This window comes from Gopherus flavomarginatus, chromosome 5 (assembly GCF_025201925.1).
Source record: "Gopherus flavomarginatus isolate rGopFla2 chromosome 5, rGopFla2.mat.asm, whole genome shotgun sequence".
NCBI lineage: Eukaryota > Metazoa > Chordata > Testudines > Testudinidae > Gopherus > Gopherus flavomarginatus.
In genome coordinates, this window is record NC_066621.1 from 42994450 (window position 1) to 43017362 (window position 22913).

At 48.0% G+C, this 22913-nt stretch overlaps 1 protein-coding gene across 2 annotated transcripts in view; it reads right to left on the minus strand.

Annotated features, from left to right (window-relative positions):
* Positions 1-22913, minus strand: part of IGHMBP2 (immunoglobulin mu DNA binding protein 2) — a 94790-nt gene that overhangs the window by 65912 nt on the left and 5965 nt on the right. For both annotated transcript variants that reach the window (XM_050952809.1, XM_050952808.1), the window contains exons 2-4: positions 22611-22780; positions 17494-17686; positions 16442-16539 (exon numbers count right to left, since the gene is read on the minus strand). In XM_050952809.1, coding sequence (XP_050808766.1) covers positions 16442-16539; positions 17494-17686; positions 22611-22780 — 461 coding nt within the window. The remainder of the gene's footprint in view (positions 1-16441; positions 16540-17493; positions 17687-22610; positions 22781-22913) is intronic.

A 22913-nucleotide genomic window follows, 5' to 3' on the forward strand; every position in this document is an offset into this window, starting at 1 on the left:
TCCAGTCCCCAAGCTCATTCAGTCCTCAGCCTCACTCTACGACCACTAAAAAGGAGTAAATGTTGAGAATATTTTGTGTGCATTGAGACTACCAGTTGATTTCACTATGGCCACCAAGCAGCCATCAGTCACTGGCATGCAGTGGAGGATCCGCACATTAAGCCAGGACAGAAAGGGGTTCTGGGGTTCCATGGTCTCAGCTGAAGACAGAGCTTGAGGTCTGGACCACTCCAAAACACCTGCCAGAAGTGTCAAGCCTAGAGGGGAACATTCTCCAGCTGGACAAAAGATCCAGGAGGGGCAAGGAGAGAGACCAGAGGAAGCAGAGGGAGGAGCCCTTTTGTAGATCCAGAAGGATCTTTGTTCCCAAAGGCTAGAAAACAACAGGCTGCCCAGAAGACAGAGGGGAGGAACAGTGGTGGACCCACCCTGAGTGGCAGGGAGTTCAGGCTACAGACTGCTCATCCATCCGGCAAGTGGAAGGAGGACTGTTCCCCTGCGAGTCAAGTTTGGAAACCTCAGCAGGTCTCTCTGAGGTTAACCAGTCTGGGAAATGGAATGGAGGGGGTGGTGGGTTTTGTCTCTCTAGAACAGACCCCAGTTCATTCCCAGCATAGGCCTGGAATTTTTTTTGATTCTTCAGATTAATCAAACTAATAAAGAATTTTTCATCTCTAACCCCACTCGGAAGGAAGATCTTCCTTTCTGGTTCCTGCCATGGCCAGCTGGTCTTCTCCTGACACAACACTTACCTGTGCTGACCAAGTTGCTGCTTTCCGGCTGCTGCTATGGCCTCTTTGTTTGTCTTATTTCTCTTCCCCATACATCATTTAGGCTCAGAATATTTGCTGTGAAAAGCACAGAGCTCAGCTGATCTGCTTCAATATATGAGCAGACTGTTGTTCTTAAGAGCAGCTCAGAATTATTTTTTTTAATTAAGAATTTCCAGGTATAGCTTGAAATCAGACCTGGCGGCATATTTAGGCCCTCATATGCATAGAGGAAATGAATACATGTATGACAGGCCTCTCTTCCAATCAGTGCTCTGCTTGCAAATTTTAATCCTAACAAATAGAGTGTGCAAGGGCATGTTCACACACCCTGCATCCCTGGGCTCAGTGGCTGTGGGTCACACAGATGAGAACCTGCAATCTTATCACCACTGCAGCCCCGGTTTGGGACAAGCCAAAACCCTTTTCAGTGTCAGAGCAATGAGGAAGCAGTTTGCAGGGAGAGTTATACAAGGAGCCTATGAAGTGGGATGGTATCCCTCTAGCAGGTGATTACCCAGATCCCTTCAAACTGTAAGGGCCAGGTTGCAAACCCCTTACAGGTTAATAAGTGACGAAGTCTTCCCACTGTCATCAATGGAAGTACTCCTGTACCTGCTCGCCAATGTAAGGAATTCAATTTTCAATATGTGGAGGCCTCTCAAATCTGAGGGGTTCATTGACATATATTCATAGCTGTAGTGACATTAAAGAGACTCACACACGTACTGGTAGAAGAACAGATCCCATTCAGCTTCTCCATTATAACCTGACAGCACCTAAATGACTTTAAAAAAGGGGTCATGAGGGGTTTAATTTGGAACAAGATGCTCTCCTCTCTGTTCCTAATTAGATGGGGCATGTCACAACTGGACACATACAAAAATGGGAGGCGTTCTTGCATGGGGCAGCAGCTTCCTACTTCAAAGTGTGCTTTGCAATCCTCCCTGACTCCTTCACAGATGCTACAGATTAGCAGTGCGGTGACTATGTAAATCCAGCGTGCACTATAAAGAGAGCTGGCATATTTGGGGTTCATCAAGTGAAAGAGTGCAACAACAGTCTGATGTAAATGGAGAACTACCCCACAAGAACATTAGAAAAAGTTCTGCAGTAAATCTTCAGAGGTTCTGTCGCACTTTTGCTGATGGCTCAGCTTCTGCCCTTAATCACCACTACCTTTTAAAATAAAGTTCTTTAAACCATGTACTCAATAAAACTCAATTGGGATTTCAGCAGCACCTTTTTCTTCCCAAAGCAATGAGCTGATTGTGGGTAGCAAAACAATCGCACAACCAAATGCAGCAGCCACTCTGTCCTCAGTATTGGCTCACAATCAGACCAGGTCAGCAAAACAGATTCTTTTGTGACACGCCTTTGATCAAGACAGCATCAGGATCCTGGGTGACCCACCTACTCTTTCCACTTTCTCCTGGACAGCCTCAAGAGAAAAGCAACAGATTCTGCTACCCTCTGCTGTGCAACTGCATAGTTAGGCCTGTAACATCACAAAAGAAGTTTGAATGCTTCAAGGATGTGAATCCCTATTCTAGGTGACTGCCCTAGCTGCCTACAACTAATAGCACAATGCTGACCCCTGGTGGATAATAGAGTAATTTATAGCCTTGCACATTAAAGACCTCCAAAACCCTGTTAGTTTCAGCATATACACACAGGATGCAATCACTCCAAACACGCTGAAATGCAGCCACCTCTAGGGTGTAATTGAGCAGCTGTTTAACTGCTGGAATTAAGTGTGGGATATATTTAGAAAGCTCTGAACAGTTTGGGCCACAGCTGCACAAGGGATGGCACACAGCAGTCGTGATCATGCTGTTTTAAAAGGGAGAGAGATCCTAGCAGGGCATTCTCCATGAGGAGACTCTGAAGCTTGCTGCCTATATGGTTTGACAAGACCAGGACTTCTTAGAGTTCAGAGCCTGCTATTACGAATATCTATTCTCACAGGCTTCCCTGGAAGCAGCAGAATTAGGGATTTGCTGTAACTGTTCTGAGGAAGGGTCAGTCTTTGCAATAGACTTATTTCATCTGGGCATATTATGTCCAAAAGCTGCTTGTTATATTACCCTAGATTACTGCATGAAGCATTATATTTGTAGCTTCTCTGAAAGATCTTGTGTTTGTGTTAAAGATATTTATTCTTAGTTGCAGTTTCATTCATTTTACAGTGCTGTAGGCTTGGACAGGCACTATTAGAACTAAAAATTAAATCAATAAATAACACTCGGTAGTTTAGGATGGGAAGTGGATATTGCTGTATCCAGCTGTAACTGCCATTTGTTTTAGAGATGAATGTAATTAGTCACACTGGGATTTCCCACAGACATAGGGTCTATCATGCCTAGGGCCCTACTAAATTCATGGTCCATTTTGGTTACTATCACAGTCACAGGATGTGAAAAAGCTTAATTTTCATGATTTTAGCTATTTAAATCTGAAATTTCATGGTGTTGCAATTGTAGGGGTCCTGACCCAAAACGAAGTTGTGGGGGAGTCGCAAGGTTATTGTGGGGGGGGGGGAGGGTTTACAGTACTGCTACCCTTACTTCTGTGCAGCTGCTGGCGGCGGCGCTGTCTTCAGAGCTAGGCAGCTGGAGAGCAGCAGCTGCTGGCCAGGTGCTGAGCTCTGAAGGCAGAGTGGGCTGGAAGCTGGGCCCTCAGTCAGCAGCTGCTACTCTCTGGCTGCCCAGCTCTGAAAGCAGCAGTACAGAAGTAATTGTGGCAATACCATACCATGCCATCCTTACTTCTGTGCTGCTGCTGGCGGGGCACTGCTTTCAGAACTGGGCAGCTGGAGAGTGGTGGCTGCTGGCCAGGAGCCCAGCTCTGAAGGCAGAGCCGCTGCAAGCAGCAGTGCAGAAGTCAGGGTGGCGTGGTAGGGTATTGCGACCCTGACTTCTGTGCTGCTGCTGGCGGGGCGCTGCTTTCAGAACTGGGCAGCTGGAGAGTGGTGGCTGCTGGCCGGGAGCCCAGCTCTGAAGGCAGAGCCGCTGCAAGCAGCAGTGCAGAAGTCAGGGTGGCGTGGTAGGGTATTGCAACCCTGACTTCTGTGCTGCTGCTGCTGACGGGGTGCTGCCTTCAGAGCTGGGTGCCTGGCCAACAGCTGCCATTATCTGGCTACTCAGCTCTGAAGGCAGCACAGAAGTAAGGGTGGCAATACTGTGACCCCTCTAAAATAAAGGAATTGCAGGGGAGTCGCAAGGTTGTGTCAGGCCCCCCAATTTGAGAAGCACTAGTCTCCCCCGTGAATCTGTACAGTATAGGGCAAAAGCACACACAAAAAAACAGATTTCACAGCGGGAGACCAGATTTCATGCTCTGTGAAGCGTTTTTCATGGCCACGAATTTGGTAGGGCCCTGTGACAGGGTGCTGGGCAAGGACTGCTTAATCAGCCCCCTGCCACACCCACTCCAATTAAGGGAAGTAGATTGAAGTTGATTGAATAGGCCTGTGCCTGTCTGGCAACTAACAACAGCTGCCAGCCTAATTAGCCGGGCGATAAAAGGGCTGGGAAGTGGCGGGGGCAGGGGGAAGAGTGGCTCTGGTCTGCTGCTTGTAAAAGCCTAGCTGAAACAAACCTATACATAGATAGTAATGGGGTGATGGGAAAGAGCTATAAATACAGTGCACTGGTGATTGCATCGGCCTGACAGACCCTGACTAGTTTGCGAGGGCAGCAGGGGCAGAAGCAAGAGGGGCCTAGCTGCGCCTCGCTAAGGCCCTAATCATGCCTATGCTTCAGAAAAGTGCTATGGGATCTTAAAACAACCTCAAATCATCAGAATTTCAGCTTTTCCATCTTTTGAGGGAGGCAACACCTCCTATAGCCCAGTGTTCCTTAATATCTTGCTGGTGCATGCAAAGAAGCACCTTCTGAATCACCAACATCACTTCCTTCAGCACAGAATTGTTCCTCAGAGCCCTCCTCTCCCAATATTGACCGGGTCTGGCCCTGCTCAGCTTGCGCCCTCTAAAAAGATCACAACCAGAAGTGGCAGAAATGCTTTCCCAGCATCGAACAGCAATAGCAGTAAGACAGCAGAGGTAGAAATGCAAGTTATATGACCGCTGATGTAAGCCTAGTGTGTCTAAAGTTCAAGGGAGAGGCCCAAAGAAACTCAAAAATGAAAGGAAGTTAGAACTAGGCCTCAGTAGCTGGAATTCTGGTGGGAGACATCCCTGCGCCTTGTTGCTACTGAACTGGAGTTCATTCCACTACTGGTGGCTGGGATTTTCTAGCGACACAGGGACTGAGAGAAGGGCAGCGCACAGATTACTGTCAGCAACTCTGTACATCACTATGAGTCTGGGTGGAATTGCTTAAAATTGCTATTACTGTATTATAATCATTTTGTGCCAAGTGATTGTTTCTTTACGTGGTGCAACATCACAAACTGCGGCTGGATGCTGACTGTTGTTAATTACTTCAAGGCCATGTCTACGCTAGCTTCTTCTTCTTTGACTATCCCTCAATACAAGGAGGATGTATGCCAAGGGGGTTCATTGGTGAGTTTTTAAGTGGCTGAGGAGCCCAATTCTTGCCATGCAGATTGTCCCACAGATGTGACAAGTGTAATACCCAAGAAGGGGACAAATCGTTGTGCAGGAACTACAGAGGTTTTGCTCTCCTCTCCATCGCAGGAAAGATTCTTGCCCAGATCCTACTAAACCACCTCCTCCCCCTTGCCAAAGAGCTCCTCCTTGAATCACAGTGTGGCCATCCCAAGGCATAACCGACATGATCTTTATGGCAGGGCAGATTCAGGAGAAGTGCATAGAGCAAAACCAGGAACTGTTCATGGCATTCATCGACCTAACCAAGGCCCTTGACTCTATCAATCGTGATACCTTATGGAAGGTGCTGTGTAGGTTTGGCTGTCCACAGAAATGCATTTCCACCATCAGACTACTCCATGATGGGATGACTGCCACCATTTTGTGCAATGGCTCAGAGACCGAAACATTCACCATTCACACTGATGTCAAGCAGGGATGTGTCATTGCTTCATCACTCTTCTCCATTTAACTTGCCGTGATTCTGATTCTCATTCGTGACCACCTTCCTGATGGAATCGGGATTGAGTATCATATGGATGGCCGACTCCTCAATCTTCGACGTCCCCAAACAAAATCTAAGATCATGAGAATTGGCATTACTGTGTATGCAGATGACTATGTCATTCTTGCACACACAGATGCTGACCTGCAAAGCACCCTAAATCTTTTTGCAGATGCCTATCACAGCCTAGGTCTCTCTTTCAACATTGGGAAAACCAAGATACTCTACCAGCCCTCACCTGCACAAACTACTCTTCATACTCCACAAATCACCATCACCAGAGAACCCCTAGAAAATGTGGACCATTTTCTGTACCTTAGCAACCATCTCTCCCAAACAGCCAGCACTGACACAGAAATTGAAGACAGGATCCGCTGTGCCAGCACATCTGTTGGAAGATTTCTCAAATGAGTCTTCAATGATAGGGATCTACAAAGAGGTACCAAGATCTTGGTTTACAAGGCAATTGACATCCCCACCTTCTCTATGGGTGTGAGACCTGGGTAACCTACAGACGACATCTCAAGCAGCTGGAGTGGTTCCAGCAGCGCTGCCTCAGGAGGATTCTCAGGATCAGCTGGGAAGACCAACGCACTAACATCAGCATTCTCTCTGCAGCCAACATCAGCAGTATAGAAGTGCAGGTCATGAAATACCAACCCTGCTGGGCTGGCCACTGGGTATGTATGCCTGATACTTGCCTCCCGAAGCAAGTACTCTTCTCTCAGTTCAGTCAGGGAAGAAGGGCTCGCGGAGGGAAATGGAAACATTTCAAAGACGTACTGAAAGTATATCTTAAAAAGGGAGGCATCAACCCAACAAACTGGGAGGACATGGCGTGGAAAAAAACACAGCGTCACCCCACCATACACCAAGCCACAGCTCACTTTGAGGAGAACAGATATGCTCATAAGACACAGATGTGACAAAGGAGGAAAGAAAGGGCACAACACTCCAGCCAACAACTATGTCTCCTCCAAGATTACACCTGTCTTTACTAGCACTTATATCAGCAAAACTTTTGTCACTCAGGGATGTGAAAAACACACACCCCTGAGTGACATAAGTTTTGCTGGCATAAGTGTTTGTGTGCACAGCGCTACATCAGCGGGAGGCATTTGTTGAGCTGGCTTTATTATGTCAACAGGAGAACTCTCTCTTGTTGGCATAATGTGGCTACACGAGTGCTCTTAAAACGGCACAGCTATATCGGTACAGCTGTGCCACTGTTAAGCTTGTAAGTGTGGACTTTGCCCAGGCTACGATTCGCTTTGTTGGATTCATTGTCCATCTAATCAGCTGGGAAATGAATTAACCAGGCCTAGCCTGTGTGTGACACATGCAGCCACTTATATAGATCCTTAAGCCACAGTATTTGGTAGTTTACACATTGGTTCTCAAAATAACAAAAGCTGTTAAGACCACATTGTAAATCACAGTACATTTCATTAGAAGATAACTTAAACCCACTGACTAGTTTGAGTAGCACAAAAGAGTGTCTAAGCTATTACAATTCTATTTCTTTGTGCTCTGATAGAATTTCCAAAGAAAACCAGCCTCATTAATCTTTTGCAAAATGAAAGATTTCTTCTTCAGGCCAAGAGGCTATATGCCAGGAATCAGTCCAGTAAAGAAATCTGCAAGGAAAGCACACAATAGCTTGAGGACTCTGCCTAGCTGCTGACATACCTACAGCAACAAGATATTACTGTCTGACTCTGTCTCTTCATATTGCTAGTGAACATCATTTGACATTCACACTGAGCTGCTGCAGCATGTATATTTTTAGGTTATTATACAGCTTAGACTTTATACTTCCCATCCCCACTTACAGCTCTATCACTAATGAAACCCTGCTCCATGGGTTTGTTACTTATCGTCTTGGTCCTTAGGATCTCCTGTCCTCTGACCTCCTTGCAGCTCAATTCTTCCCCATTCTGTCTATTCAAAGTTCTGTAGTCAAAAATCATGTTCCTCTCCTGCCATTCTGACCACATCTCCTCTCTTCTTGAATCCCTTCCTCGGAATCCATTCTTCATCCTCAATATTAAGTACAAGTTATTCTTCCCATTTGCAAAACTCTCCCCTGCCTACATTTTTTCTTACACCTCTCTCGCTCCCTATGCTCCACCCACACTTCTGTCATGCACTTGACATCTACTCCCGAGTTAGACCAAAATTTCAGCCTCAGCATATGAAGCATCTTTGATGCATCTATCCCTGCAGATAATTGTATCTTCTGATTCACAAAAGATGTACTCTTGGTCTTTAAAGGAGATGCTCTGCTACGTCAGAAAAGAGGCATGAAATGGTTTAACATTTTTCCAGTCATGTCAGAAAGCACAACTGTGAGACATAATTCTCTCTATATATATTTCCTTGCTGTTTGTAGAATCTTATCCCCATCTAAGGCCTGGTCTACAGTACGCGTTTATACCGAATTTAGCAGCGTTAAACTGATTTAACCCTGCACCCGTCCACACAACGAAGCCCTTTATATCGATATAAAGGGCTCTTAAAACCGATTTCTGTACTCCTCCTCGACGAGAGGAGTAGCGCTGAAATCGGTATTGCCATGTTGGATTAGGGATAGTGTGGCCGCAATTCGACGGTATTGGCCTCCGGGAGCTATCCCACAGTGCACCGTTGTGACCGCTCTGGAAGGCCATCTGAACTCGGATGCACTGGCCAGGTAGACAGGAAAAGCCCCACGAACTTTTGAATTTCATTTCCAGTTTGGCCAGCATGGAGAGCTCATCAGCACAGGTAACAATGCAGTCTCCTGAGAATCGAAAAAGAGCTCCAGCATGGACCGCATGGGAGGTACCGGATCTGATCGCTGTATGGGGAGAGGATTCTGTGCTAACAGAACTCCGTTACAAAAGACGAAATGAAAAAACACTTGAAAAAATTTCCAAGGCCATGATGCAGAGAGGCCACAGCAGGGATTCAGCACTGTGCCGTGTGACAGTTAAGGAGCTCAGACAAGCCTACCAGAAAACCAAAGAAGCAAACAGAAGGTCCGGGGCAGGGCCGAAAACATGCCGCTTCTACGCTGAACTGCATGCAATTCTAGGAGGGTCCGTCACCAGCACCCCACCCCTGTCTGTGGATTCCGAGGTGGGGGTGGTAATCTCAGCCATGCCTGATGATTCTGTGGACGGGGAAGATGAGGAAGAGGAAGAGGAGAACGAGCTTGCAGAGAGCACACACCACTCCGTTCTCCCCAACAGCCAGGAGCTTTTTCTCACCCTGACGGAATTACCCTCCCAGCCCTCCCAAGCCACTATCCCAGACAATGAAGCCATGGAAGGGACCTCTGGTGAGTGTACCTTTGTAAATATAAAACATGGTTTAAAAGCAAGCGTTTTTTAATTATTAATTTGCCCTGAGGACTTGGGATGCATTCGCGGCCAGTACAGTTACTGGAAAAGTCTGTTAACATGTCTCGGGATGGAGCGGAAATCCTCCAGGGACATCTCCATGAAGCTCTCCTGGAGGTACTCCAAAAGCCTTTGCAGAAGGTTTCTGGGCAGGGCAGCCTTATTCCGTCCTCCATGGTAGGACACTTGACCACACCATGCATTTAGCAAGTAATCTGGTATCATTGCATGACAAAGCCTAGCTGCGTATAGTCCCGGTGTTTGCTGGCATTCAAGCAACATCCATTCTTTATCTCGTTGTGTTATCCTCAGGAGGGTGATATAGTTCACGGTAACCTGGTTGAAATTCAGGAACTTAATTAAGGGGACAGAGATGGCCATTCCTACTGAGCTGTTTGCCTGTGGCTTAAAAGAAATATTTCCCTGCAGGTAGCCAAGCAGGGGCAAGGGGCGGTGGGGGGGAGGTGATTGGCGCTGAGCTTTTTCGCGTTTGGCTAGCAGGGATCTTCCCTGCTACCAGCCACGTGGTGGGAGTAGGGGAGGGGGGGTGTTTAGCAGTGATCTTCCATGATGCCAGCCACCCGGTGGGGGAGGGGTAAAGCAATCATCCCAGAGAATTGGATGGGGGGGTGGTTTCTGCTGGAAAGAAGCAGCACTCAACGGGCTTTGCTTGCTATTTGGGAAAGGAGGGCACTGGATATACAAAGGCTGCAGAAGACGAAAGACAATGGCTTACCATGGTCGCATGCAAGCTGAATTCTGCTGCCCGGACCTGCGTCTGTGAGATCTCTAACACCAGAGCCGCAGGCACTCAATATTAAGAGGCAAAATGCGACCCTGTAGTGAAATCACATGTGCTATGTAAGGTGAATAGTGTTGTTCACCATGAAAGAGTATAACAATTGTTCTGTAAAATATATCTTTTTAAATACTTCTCTCCCTTTTTTCTCTCCCTCATGCAGCTGCAAATTTTTCAAGTCTCCCTACTCCGTCCCGAAGGCTATCTCAGATAAGGCGGCGAAAAAAAAAGATGCAAGACGAAATGTTCTCGGAAATCATGGAAGTGACCCGCAATGGAAGAGCTCATCTGAATGAGTGGAAGGACGTGGTATCAAAGTACAGGAAAGATACCAGTGACTGTGAGGAGAGGAGGGACGAACGCGAGGAGAGGAGGGACGAACGCAAGGAGAGGAGGGACGAACGCAAGGAGAGGTAGTGGCAGGAAGATCAGCGGTGGCAGGATGCAACGCTGGGGCTGTTGCGTGATCAAACTGACATGCTCCGGCATATGGTGGAGCTTCAGGAATGGCAGCAGGATCTTAGAGTGCCGCTGCAGCCCCTGTATAACCACTCTCACCCAGGAGCGGCGCTAGGGTTTCTGACGCCCTAGGCGGACGGCCATTTCGCCGCCCCCCGGGGCCCCAGTGGACTTACCGCAGTAATGCCGGCGGACGGTCCACTGCTGGAAAGGCTCCGGTGGAGCTGCCGCAGTGATGCCGGCGGGCGGTCCACTGGTCTAAAGGCTCCGGTGGACCTGCCACAGGCATGGCTGCGGCAGGTCCACCGGAGCCTTTAGACCAGGGCACCATCCGCCGAAATGACTGCAGCAGCTCCACTGGAGCCTTTCCAGCAGCGGATCGTCCGCCGGCATCACTGCGGTAAGTCCACCGGACCCGTGTGCCGTCCCCGCCCCCCGGCAAAATAGCACCCTCCAAAAATTCTGGCACCCTAGGCCATTGCCTAGGTCGCCTAAATGGTAGCGCCGGCCCTGCTCTCACCCCTCACCATGTTCCTTAGCCTCCTCACCCACCAGACGAGTAAGAATGCATGGGGGGAGGCTCCGTGCACCTGCCCACTCCACCCCAGTGGACAGCCCAACCAAAAGGCTGTCATTATTATGAAATTTTTTTAGTGGCCTTTTCCTTCCCTCCTATCCTCCTCCCAAACCCCACTCGGACTACCTTGTCAGTTCTCTCCCTCTTTTTATAATGAATTAATAAAGAATACATGATTTTAAAACGAGAGTGACTTTATTTCCTTAGAAAGCAAGCTGTGTTCGAAGGGGGGGGTGGTTTACAGGGAATGAGTCAATCAAGGGGTTGGGGGGTTATCAAGGAGAAACAAACACAACAGTCACACTGTACCCTGGCCAGTGATTAAACTGGTTTTCAAAGCTTTTCTAATGCGCACCACTTCCTGGTGTGCTCTTCTAACCACCCTGTTGTCTGGCTGCGCATAATCAGCGGCCAGGTGTTTTGCCTCAGCCTCCCACCCTGCCATAAAGGTCTCCCGCTTACTCTCACAGAGATTGTGGAGCACACAGCAAGCGCAACAACATTGGGGACATTGGTTTGGCTGAGGTCTGAGCGAGTCAGTAATGTGCGCCAGCGCACCTTTAAACGCCCAAATGCACATTCTACCACCATTCTGCACTTGCTCAGCCTGTAGTTGAACAGCTCCTGACCACTGTCCAGGCTGCCTGTGTAGGGCTTCATGAGCCATGGCATCCAGGGGTAGGCTGGGTCTCCCAGGATAACTATAGGCATTTCAACATCCCCAACTGTTATTTTCTGGTCTGGGAAGTAATTCCCTTGCTGCAGCCATTTAAACAGAGTAGTGTTCCTGAAGACGCGAGCATCATGAACCCTTCCCGGCCATCCCACGTGGATGTTAGTGAAACGTCCCTTGTGATCCACCAGTGCTTGCAGCACCATTGAAAAGTACCCCTTGCAGTTTATGTACTGGGTGCCCTGGTGCTCTGATGCCAAGACAGGGATATGAGTTCCATCTATCGCCCCACCAGAGTTAGGGAATCCCATTGCAGCAAAGCCATCCACTAGGACCTGCACATTTCCCAGAGTCACAACCTTTCGTAGCAGCAGCTTAATGATTGCTTTGGCTACTTGCAGCACAGCAGCCCCCACAGTAGATTTGCCCATTCCAAATTGATTCCCGACTGACCGGTAGCTGTCTGGCGTTGCAAGCTTCCAGATGGCTATCACCACTCGCTTCTCAACTGTGAGGGCTGCTCTCATCTTGGTATTCTGGCGTTTCAGGGCAGGGGAAAGCAAGTTACAAAGTTCCATGAAAGTGCCCTTATGCATGCGAAAGTTTCGCAGCCACTGGGAATCGTCCCACACCTGCAACACTATGCGATCCCACCAGTCTGTGCTTGTTTCCGGGCCCAAAATTGGCATTCCATGGCTAGAACCTGCCCCATTACCAGCAGGATCTCCAATGCACCGGGGCCCGCAGTTTGAGAGAATTCTGTGTCCATGTCCTCATCACTCTCGTCGCCGCGCTGCCGTAGCGGCCTCCTCTTCGCCTGGCTTTGCAGGTCCCAGTTCACCATAGACTGCACGAGAATGCGCGAGGTCTTTAAAAAGTCCATGATTGCTGTCTTGAGCTCAGCAGGGTCCATGCTTGCCATGGTATGGCATCTGCACAGTTCATCCAGGAAAAAAGGCGCAAAACGGTTGTCGGACGCTGCTTTCACGGAGGGAGGGGTGAGGCTGTACCTAGAAGCACCAGCGACAATGTTTTTTGCCTCATCAGGCACTGGGATCTCAACCCAGAATTCCAATGGGTGGGGGAGACTGCAGGAACTATGGGATAGCTATGGGTTAGCTACCCACAGAGCAACGCTCCGGAAATCGACACTAGCCTCGGTACATGGACGCACACCGCCGAATTAATGTGCTTAGTGTGGCCACGTGCACTCGACTTTATACAATCTGTTTTTAAAAACCGGTTTCTGTAAAATCGGAATAATCCTGTAGTGTAGACATACTCTTAGATTAAAAAGCATCACTTGGAAACTGCATGGGGCCTTGATGATCTAGTGATCAGAGAAGACAGGACAGGAGTTTGGTCAGTGTTTATATCTAAGTTCTGAACCTTCTTTCCCCATGAAAAAGAGAGAGAATTCTAAGTATTGTATGCTGCACTTTACCTTCCAGCCTTGTTTTCTCTTTGGGCCTGATTCAAAGCCTACTGAAATTATGTGAGTCTTTCTGGTGATTGCAGTGAGCTTTGGATCAGACCACTTATTTGTTCATTTCCGCCTCACTGCCTCCTGTCATGCTCATTTCCTCCTCCACACTGATTTAAGTCTAGATGGCATGTTATCAAGCTCAGCCTCAATTATGAGTGTCATTTGCATAATCAACCCTGCTCTGCGCTGCTCCTACCCCTCTGTAAGGATGATGTCTAGTCTCCTTCCACAGATACTGACAAACAAGATTGGAAAAGATTTGTGTTTTTCCTGCTTAGGCCAAAACAAATGTTTTAAAACGTATATTTGGCACTGATCGCAGAGCTCCACAGATCTAGCCAGTGAGGGTAACGCACAAAATAAAAACAGTGGCCGTGCAGCCCCACAGGGAGTCACTGCACAGGCTTCGGGCTCTCAATATAAGGAAGAAGGATCCGAGATTCAGTAGGTGGCGCTCTTCACCAAGTTGCTCCTGAACCAATGCATCAAAATAGTATTAGAAGACAAGGCTGCTGAAGTCCCTTTCTTTTGGGTCATGTTAGAGTAGGAGTGGGCAAACTTTTTGACCCGAGGGCCACATCTGAGCGGGGAAATTGTATGCACAGCCATGAATGCAGGGCTGGAGCAGGGGGTTGGGGTGCAAGAGGGAGTGTTGGGTGTGGAAGGGGGCGTGGTGTGCAGGAAGGGGCTCAGGGCAAGGGGTTGGGGTGCAGGAGGAGTGCAGCAGGGCGCTCAGGGCAGGGGATTGGGGGGCAGCAGGGGTGCAGAGTGCAGGAGGGGGCTCAAGGCAGGGGGTTGAGGTGCAGGAGGGGTTGGGGGGGGTGCAGGCTCCGGCCCAGCACCACTTACCTCGAGCAACTCTGGGGTGGCAGTGGCGTGCAGCGGGGCTAAGGCAGGCTCCCTGCCTACCCTGGCCCCGCACTGCTCCTGGAAGTAGCCAGCATGTCCAACAGTAGCTCCTTGGGGTGGGGTGGGGCAGGCGGCTCTGCCGCATGCTGCCCTCACCTGCGGGTACCATCCCCGAAGCTCCCATTGGCCGCAGCTCCCTGTTCCCGGCCAATGGGAGTTGTGGGGGGCAGTGCCTGCAGGCAAGGGCAGTGCATGGAGCCCTCTGACCCTCCTCTGCCAGGGGCCACAAGGACATGCTTCCAGGAGCGGCGCAGGGCCAGGGCAGGCAGGGACTGTGCCTTAGCCTCGTTGCGCCATGGGGCTGGCAATCCCGTGGGCCAGACTGAAAGCCCTGTCGGGCTGGATCTGGCCCACGGACCATAGTTTGCCCTCTCCTGTGCTAGAGAGCCTAATGATTATGGGGCTGACCCAGCCTGGTGCTGGGCACCCTCAACTCATGGAGTCAACGGGAGCGAAGGATGCACTGCGCCTTCCAGGCATAATATAAAGTAAGATCATTATTATTCAAAGCCGGGTCAGTGCAGCATCTCCCTCTTTAAGCAGAAAGTGTGTATAATGGAGATACAAATGGAAGACATTGTTTGCCCGTAACTGTGGTTTGGTGTTTTAGGGTGATATGCCACAGCTGTCATATTACAATTCTGCTAATTAATGCAGCTAAATTTGCATATTAATCAATATACTCAATGACTGGGAGTAAAAAAAAAAATCTGCAGTCTCTACAACACATCTGGGCAATTCATAGATTTTTTTTCTTTTTAATCAGATGAGGTCGTTATGCCAATATGCAGGAAATGCAAAGCTAATGACTAGGGCCCTACCAAATTCACAGCCATGAAAAGCATGTCACAGACTGTGAAATCTGGTCTCCCCCTGTGAAATCTGGTCTTTTGTGAGTTTTTACCCTATGCTGTACAGTTTGCACAGGAAAGACCAGTGTTTCTTAAATTGGGGGGCCTGATCCAGAAGGTAGTTGCAGGGGGGTTGCAAGGTTTTTTTTTGGGGGGTGCGAGTGGGCGGGTCGTGGTATTGTCACCATAACTTCTGCGCTGCCTTCAGAGTTGGGCAGTCAGAGACTGGCAGCTGTTGGCCGGGTGCCCAGCTCTGAAGGCAGCGCTCCATCAGCAGCAGCACAGAAGTAAGTTTGGCAATACCATATCAAGCCACCCTTACTCTGCCCTGCTGTCTTCAGAGCTGGACGACCGGAGAGTGGCAGCTGCTAACTGAGGGCCCAGCTCTCCAGGCAGCAGCGCAGAAGTAAGGGTGGCAATACCAAACCTCGCCATCCTTACTTCTGTGCTGCTGCTGGCAGCGGCTCTGCCTTCAGAGTGGAGCTCCTGACCAGCAGCCGCCACTCTCCAGCTGCCCAGCTCTGAAGGCAGCACCACTGCCAACAGCAGCGCAGAAGTAAAGGTAGCAATACCGTAACTCCTCCTACAATAACCTTGAGACAAACACACACACACACACACCCCGACAACTCCTTTTTTGGGCTCAGGACCCCTACAATTACACCACCATGAAATTTCAGATTTAAATAGCTAAAATCATGAAATTTATGATTTTTAAAATCCTATGACCATGATATTAACCAAAATGGACCGTGAATTTAGTAGGGCCCTATTAATGACACATCCAAACAAGGATGAAATTAATGCACTTATTTAATATAAAAATCTGACACACATCAGAATCCCTGAATATCCAAAAGGCTAAGAGGGGAAGGCACTGGGGGATGGTTCAGTTTATGAACAGTGCTTGGAATATATAGATGCAGGACTCCCATTAATGTTATTCTTCATTCCCAGTACATTACACCAAAAATCTACTCCAAGGCATAGTTAAAAAGTATGAATGAGAGTCTGTGTGAAAGGGGGAAATGTGAGCTCATGTGTGAAGCTCATGTACAAAGAAGCTAAGTAATCAAGATGACAGAAAACATAGCTGCAGGCACACAGCGCAAGGAAGTTGTGGCATGAAGGACAACAAACAGGATCTCCACCAGTGTGTAGAAGGAGGGGTAATAGGGAAAGCATAATTCTCAATCAATGAGCTAAGGCAGGGATTGATTGGGCACTGCATAATGTATAATAGGTCATGAATGATGAGCTAGTGAATAGGATCCTGGACTGGGACTAAGGAGAAATTGATTCTATCCCTGGCTCAGCCCCAGACTTCCCATGTGACTTTGGGCAAGTTCTTAATGTGATCTGTGGGCAGAGAACTTCAGTCTCCAGAACTATCAACCCAACACCTTCCACCAACATTGCATCCATTTTCAGAAAGAGAAATAAGAATTCTTACTTGTTTCACCGGGAGCACTTGGATCAGAGGAAAAGAAGAGGACATCGATAAGATTGCATGCTGGACCAGAGTGATACTGATTTAGTGTGTTTAAAGCTCTGCCAAAGAAGAGAATATAAAAGTTGCAAATTTAACGAGGACTCCTTCAGAAGCTCCTTATCATCCAGAAACCCTCGTGAGCAACAGTAACATTCCCTCCCTCACAAGAGATCCTTAATGTCTAACCATCTAGACATGGATCCAAGCCACAAAGTTCAAATCTGAAGTGGGACTTTCCCAAGAGTGTTCGGGCCTGAGAGCTTAGTCTGGGCCCCTCTCCAATAACAATTGGTTCCTCGGTCTAGTTGTTAAGCTAGAAGCTATCCTTCTGTGCCTTTGCGCCTCCCCCAGCCACACAGAGACCTGGCATGTGAATAAACTTTGCATTCTGAAAAGGGCAACTGTCATGGATTATAGTGCAGGCAGGTGTCGGAGCACCTAGGCCTGTATTAAGATTAACAGGGTACAGCTTCAGTGGCTGGAGTATTACACATCCCATGAACGGGGACGGTGCAACTACAGTAATACCTCAGTGGTACTCGCTGAAGCGGTACCTCACGAGGTATAGCCCAGTGTTATTCTGCACGGTGTCTCTCACAGAAACTGCATCTGAAAATGCTATATACAGATAAATAATCTAATCACAGAGTTACACAACAACAGATAGAGAAAAATTATAAGGTACAGTGAGAACGAAAAGACAGGTTTTCAGAGATCTAAAAACAAGATGGAGAGATAATGAGGTGGAAGGAGGCAGGGGGGAAGTTCCTGGCAGCAAAAGCTGCAGCAGAGAAACTCTCCCATCAGTAGAGGCAAAAGCGTACAGAAGGACAGAGAGGGAATGTGGTAGTGGGAGGAGAGAGAGGAATCAGATCAGTGAGGTAAACTAAGGCAAGTCCCTGGGGGGTTTCCTAAAAAAGGAAAGCAGTTTTGAACTGGATCCTGAACTGAATGAGGAGCCAGGGGAGTTGTCTTGAGAGTGTGAGTGATATGAAAGGTAGGCAGCAGCTTACTTTTTCAGCCTCTTGTAGGTGACATCATTGGCTAGCTTCAGCAGGCGGTAGGAATTCTCTTGGCCCAAGCTCAACAGGCCATCTCGAGACTCCTCAAAGGCGACGGTAACTGATTTGGGGGTTATGCGGGTCACAATTCCTGTGGAAAGTGGATCACCCTGACCAGCAGATTCATAAAGACCCACAATGTCACCTGCAAAAACAAGCCACAGCAGAGAAGAAAACTCAGTGCACAATAGGCCAAATGATGTTCACTAGCCAACACAGATGAGGTCTCAAGAGGAGCTTCTCTGAGGAGAGAGTGAGCCAGTCCTCCAGCTGCTGTAAATCAGCACAGGCCGTTGAAATCAGTGGACTCCTCCCAAAGTAAACCCACGAGGATCTTGCGCTTTTGTTCACCACCAGGTTAACACTTGTATCAAACTCCTAAGGAAAGGACTTATTCTCTTAGATGACAGAGAGCCACTCCTTAAAGCGGGGTGGGCACACTTTTTGACCTGAGCGCCACATCTGGGTGGTGAAATTGTATGCAGGGCCATGAATGTAGGGTTGGGGCAGGGGGTTGGGGTGCGGGAGGGAATGTAGGGTGTGGGAGGGAGTATGGTGTGCAGGAAGGGGCTCAGGGAAAAGGGTTGGGGTGCAGGAGGCTCAGGACAGGGGGTAGAGGTGCAGGAGGGGTGCAGAGTGGGAGGGGGCTCAGGGAAGGGGGTAGAGGTGCAGGAGATTGCAGCAGGGGGCTCAAGGCAGGCGGTTAAGGGCGTTCAGGGCAGGGGGTTGGGATGTGGGGTGCAGGAGGGGTTTGGGGTGCGGGCTCCGGCCCGGCACCACTTACCGTGAGCAGCTCTGGGGTGGCAGCAGCACGCAGCAGGGCTAAGGCAGGCTCCCTGCCTGCCCTGTCCCCGTGCTGCTCCTGGAAGCGGACAGCATGTCCAGCAGGGGCTCCTTAGGGGGACGGGGAGTCAGCTCCACCGCACACTGCCCTCGCCTGTGGGTACCGCTCCCCGAAGCTCCCATTGGCCACAGTTCCCCGTTCCTGGCCAATTGGAATTGCGAGGGGCAGTGCCTGCAGGCGAGCGCAACGCATGGAGCCCTCTACCCCCCTCTCCACCAGGGGCCACAGGAACGTGGTGCCGGTCGCTTCCAGGAGCAGTCCAGGGCAGGCAGGGAGCCTGCCTTAGCCCCGCTGCCCCACAGGGCTGGCAATCCCGCAGGCCAGACTGAAAGCCCTGACGGGCTGGATGGGGCCCATGGGCCATACTTTACCCATCCCTGCCTTAAAGCAACAACCCACTCACAAACCCCTTCCCTTTCGCCTCCTCTTTCATTCCCCCTCCTAAAACATTGATTCATTCTGGGACACACTCTGCCCTGCACAATGAGAAGTGTTCAGACACTAGTAATCCCCAAACCAACTGCACTGGACTTCATCTCATGCCGGCTTCTGTGCCACGGACCAGCAACAAAGTGCTCTTCCAGAGCCAGCCCTCAGGGAAATGATGTGCATTTACCAGGCTCTGGGGGGGCTTTTCTGAAAGCTCTTGTTTCTCTGAACTTCGGACTATTTACTGCAGACAGCTTTTTTCTTTACAATGACTGAGAGGACATGACATTGTGCTCCTTCCAAATTACTGCTCTGCTGTATGTCAGCTGCTAGGGCTAAGAAATGAATGAGCGAGACCTGACATTCAGATGGAATCATAGTTCATTTTAGCTTAGAGATGGGCCTCTGCTGATCAGGCTACTTGGTTTAATTATGAAATAGTGATTTAACAAGATGGATGTCTGCCAAGAAAGCAACTTAGCTGCAACCACTAGGTTGAGACCATCTAAAATTATATTTTTGAATCATGAGCTACAAGACGGTCTAGTTAATAAGACCTATTAAATCTTACTTTAAAATGATTCCATACTTATAATTTACCACTATACAGTGTAATTCCTCTTTGAATAGTATTGATATATGCCATTTTTTGCCCTCGTGGCAAGATACAGATTTAGGCCAAGTCGTTTTAATTTCAAAGGTTCCTCTGTGGGTTGGAGTCAGGCTGAAGATAAATATTTTTAATTAAACCCTAAAGTCTGTCTTTGAAATAATACTAAAAAAGCAGGGTTGTAATCAGAAAAAGGTCTGTGCTCCCATGGCACCTGTTTAGTCAATAGATCTGCTGCCTCTGGAGTAGACTATGCCATGGAGGTACAGCCCTGCAATGAGGACAGTGCAGTCACACCCTTCCAGGGGGACTACAGGGAGGACACCTCCCTGAACTCTTCAGTATGCAGGGGGAGCATGCTTAATAGTACCTTTATGTGGTAAAGATTATACTACACTTAATATCCCTTTATGGGGTGCAGCCTGCTCCTCTCACATGCTGGTTCTGCACTGTAGGTCAGTACAGTCGACGTGAAAGGCCAGGACCCACTGTCTCTCCATCTCCAGAGAAGGGAGGAAACAGTCTCTGTGCGCAAGGACAGCAATTCTGCAAGAGGAGGGGAGAAGGTGCCTTGCGCGCTACATCCTTCTCAGATGCACACAGGGCACCCAGGCACAATCTGGTTAGTCAGATTCATAGATTGCAAGGCCAGAAGGGACAGCTGCGATCATCTAATCTGACCTCTTTTATAACACAGGCCATAGGACTTTCCCATAATAATTCCTAAAACATCTCTTTTAGAAAATCATCCAATCTTGATTTAAAAATTGCCAGTGATAGAGAATCCACCATAACCCTTGGTAATTATTCCAATGGTTGATAACTCGCACTGTTAAAAATTTACACCTTATTTCTAGTCTAAATTTGTCCAGCTTCAACCTCCAGCCATCTGCGTGTTCAAGTCACATCTAATTATTTCACAAACAAATCCCAGTTTTTACAGATGTTAGCACACAAAGCCAATTATGGGAGAGCAAACTGGATTCTAGCCTTCCTCATGCAGCATCAACAAAATCACCAGCTACAATCTGACTGCCCTCGTAGCTTATTTTGTACTGACAGTGATGTACAGTGAGAGATGGATAGAAAGAAAGAACAAAGTCAGATTTGCTGATCCCAGGCTGAGCTGGGAGGGTAAACAATTTCATCTTTTGAATTGCAAGATGAACAAGTTTGATCTAGAAGACAATGGGCTAACGATTTGATATTTCTAAAGCACCTTTTATTCCAAAGGAGATCAAAGTGTTCCACAAACTTAAATTAACAACAACTGGTACACTTCTCCCACCTTTGAAAAGCAGCCTCCACGGAGGAAAAATGAAGCAACCTTATACAATAATTCAGGACAAGAAGAGAGTAATCCACGTTCCAGTTAGAACTAAGGGACAGTTTCAGTAAGTAGAATGTAATTACCAGAACTTGGCGTTTGGCCAGAACAACAGTGGCAACCCTGCTTTTTTGAAGGAAGCTATGAGATTTTTTAATGAAAGATATCAGGGCCGCTTTTTCATATTTTATCTAATCCTCTCAATCCTATATGGAGGCACTGATTCAGGAGATGAGTCTCTTTCTTCTGATTCACCAGCACCATTTCTTGTTGCACCTTAAGTGTTCCTATAAGGTCTCCCATCCGAGCACTGAGCTGGCTCAACCCTGCTTAGAATGAGTGATCTGATGAGCAGAAGGTTGCATGGCTGCAGGCTGAGAATAAATGTGGAACCCCACAGTGTCACTCAGAGTGTCACTTTTCGGACAATAAATCCACCTTTTGTAACTGGAGACATAACTCTGAGTTACAGAGAGGGTTGCCAATCCTCTCAGATTGTCCTGGAGTCTCCAGGAATTAAAAGATGAATCTTTAATTAAAGATTGTGTCATGTGATGAAACCTCCAGGAATATGTCCAACCAAACTTGCCAACCCTAGTTTACAGACAGCACTGGGCATTTATTTTACACCATTGAGTAATGCAGCACAGGCAAACCTCTACCAGCTGGCGATTACATACCAAGGATGGCCTTTCATAGACAGAATAATTTCATATTACAACTGAGGCCCATAATATTATATCCATCCATATGGCACTGCCTGTATGAGTGACACTTAAAATCTCCCAGTGACCATATGACTTTCTCGGCTTAGGCATAAAGGGACAGATTTGCAAAGGCATTTAGGCACTTAAGATATAGATAGATTCTTGGTGAGATTTTACAGGAGTGCCTAAATGAGTTAGGTGTCTAACTCACTTAGGCACTTCTCACTGACAACCTATCTGCATCTTTAGGTGCCTAAATACCTTTATAAATTTGACTCAAACAGGATGAGTTCAAGAGAATTTTTGCAATGGGACAAATTTTAAAATGAGAGCATCTCCCAGCCCTGCACTGTCTATGCTCCCTATGCTCTTACGGACAAGATGTATGTTTTTATAAACGTGGTTTCTCCTGCTGCTTTATCCTGCAATTATGTCATAATCCTGGGGTGACAAGACAGATTCTTTGCACCAGAAAACACTCTATGTCAACAATTCAGCAAAATGACATAAGAGATAGGGACGTGTAATTACCATTGTACAAGGCACTGGTGAGACCTCATCTAGAATACGTGTGCAATTCTGGTCTCCCATGTCACTTGCTGGTTTGAACTAGAGTAACTGGTGGATTCTCTGTAACTTGGGCTTCAGTAACTCTACCAAAGGTTATGGGAATATTGCAGGAGTGAATGGGAGAGGTTCTGTGTGGCCCTCAACGTGCAAGAGGTCAGCCTATATGATCATGATGGTCCCTTCTGGCCTTGTAGTCTAGGAGTCTATAACGGATTGGGAAGAAGCAAGGCCCTTTCTCTATAGATTCAACATACACCTCTACCCCGATATAACGCTGTCCTCGGGAGCCAAAAAATCTTTCTGTGTTATAGGTGAAACCCGCATTATATCGAACTTGCTTTGATCCGCCGGAGTGCACAGCCCTGCCCCCTCGGAGCACTGCTTTACCGCGTTATATCCGAATTCGTGTTATATCGGGTTGCGTTCTATCGGGGTAGAGGTGTATAATGAGTATGCGTTTCCCCTCTTTTAGCCTCAATTGTTCAGCCTTTTCAAAAATATTAATAATACAAAGGATATTACAAAAATACATGATTAACCTTTCACCTTACATCCTTTATCAGCTATAGAAATGTTACATACCAGGCCCAAAGCTGTTACAGGGCAGCTCTGCCTCTGGATCATATTTTCTAGGCTGAAACGTTACAAGTAGCCGTCCATACAGCCCAGTTCTTTGACTGGCTACTTGCAGTTTGAGCAAGCAGACCCCTCTGCGCTGGAGTTCTTTCAGGAAGATGCTTTCCCGCCATGCCCTGGAAAACACACACATAGGCATGGCAATGCTTTGCAAGTAGATAGTACCAATCCACACTTTCAAATACTAAAGGAGCAGACCAGAAGGGAGACGGGCAGAGAAAGAGACCTCAGCAAAAAAATACAGTAAAG